At 44.8% G+C, this 1,478-nt stretch overlaps 1 protein-coding gene across 1 annotated transcript; it reads left to right on the top strand.

Annotated features, from left to right (window-relative positions):
• Nucleotides 1-205: 205 nt before the first annotated feature.
• Nucleotides 206-940, top strand: LOC148501215 (N-acetyltransferase 8-like). Its single transcript, XM_088450807.1, has one exon. It carries the CDS (start codon nucleotides 215-217, stop codon nucleotides 908-910), a length of 696 nt encoding a protein of 231 aa, XP_088306933.1. The 5' UTR covers nucleotides 206-214; the 3' UTR covers nucleotides 911-940.
• The last annotated feature ends 538 nt before the right edge of the window (nucleotides 941-1,478 follow it).

Here is a 1,478-nt window from a genome sequence, read left to right as displayed (position 1 = left end):
TGTCTCCTGTGCTACCTTTATAATGAATAGCACCGATCCTTAATTCACACAAATTAAATATTCATCTGCTTTTGTAAATATTGAGTGATGATGAATGGACCCCTAATGGCCACTTTATTATCAATTTCAGTCACTTCCTATATAACATTTATATATAACCCTGAAAATTCTACTCAGTACTAAACACATTTAATGTTTCTTACAGGACAAGATCATGGCAGATTACAGCATCCGGCTCTACCAGGACTCCGATTACAGGACTGTGAGACAGATATTTGCTTGTGGCCTTATGGAGCACACCGGTGTGGCCTTCCGCCATACACTTACCATGCCACACATTTGGTTCCTCCTTGCTGTGGCTTCCTTGGCTCCTTTACTAACCACTGGATCTTTTATAGCCTCTCTAATGGTGGTAATCATCTCCTTAGTCTTCCTCTGGCTCATCATCAGACGGATCTTCACTTCCTACATCCAGGAGAGCCTGGATCAGGACCTGTTGGACATTGGGAGATATTATTGTCAGCGGGAGGGCCGCTGTTTCTGGGTGGCAGAGTCAGCCGGGGAGGTGGTGGGAATGGTGGCGGCTGCTCCTTTTTATAACTCCGGTGATAAAAAATTGATGGAACTCAAGAGGTTATCAGTACCCAAAAAACATAGAGGCAAAGGAATTGCCAAAGCCTTGTGCAGGACGGTCATTGACTTTACCCAGAGGAACGGATTCATGGCTCTGACCTTAGACACCTCAATCTGTCAGATCAGTTCCTGGAAGCTGTATGAGAAGATGGGATTCAGGAGAACTCGCACAATATACCCAAATTGCTACTTTGCCAAATTCATTGACTTCAAAGACATTTACTACCAGTATGATATTCCAACACAGGACCAGATTACTGCACGCTTCCCGACATAGAGCCATAACATTAATCGGAAGCGGAATGCTTTACAGGAAGCCACATAGTCAATGTTGCATAGATTATAAGAGTTATTTAAATAAAATGAAAAGGCATGCAAGAATGATCATTTCCATCTGTTCTGTATTAAAGTTACCCTAATGAATTGAAGACCAGTCAAATGGAAGTAAAGTATCTTTCTGACATCACCATAAAGCATGTGCACAGTGTGAATGTCTCCTGCAATAATCCAGGGGGAGAGAAGCTCCTGATGTGGGAATAACTACTCTGCTGTTCCTGAGATGTGGGCAGTCTTCTCTTACATATCCCCCACCATAGATGCCCCTTCTAAAACTTCCAGAAGATTTACTACAGACATTGGACCTCATTCAGAGCCGCTCGCAAAAAGCGAGCGCTCGCTCTGAATGAGGACGACAGTTTTTTTTTTTTAAAAGCCGGCCTCCTGCCCGCACGCTAAGCTGTGGGTGACCACCCACAGCTTTTGCGAGTGGCCAGGTGATGGTCGCGATGGTTGCGACCATCGGGCTTGCGACGAGACCCTTGTGGTAGGGTATCGTCTGCCGCAAG

Source organism: Taudactylus pleione, unplaced genomic scaffold (assembly GCF_031769625.1).
Source record: "Taudactylus pleione unplaced genomic scaffold, aTauple2 ptg000525l, whole genome shotgun sequence".
Taxonomy (NCBI): domain Eukaryota; kingdom Metazoa; phylum Chordata; class Amphibia; order Anura; family Myobatrachidae; genus Taudactylus; species Taudactylus pleione.
This window is presented reverse-complemented; position numbering and strand designations above follow the sequence as displayed.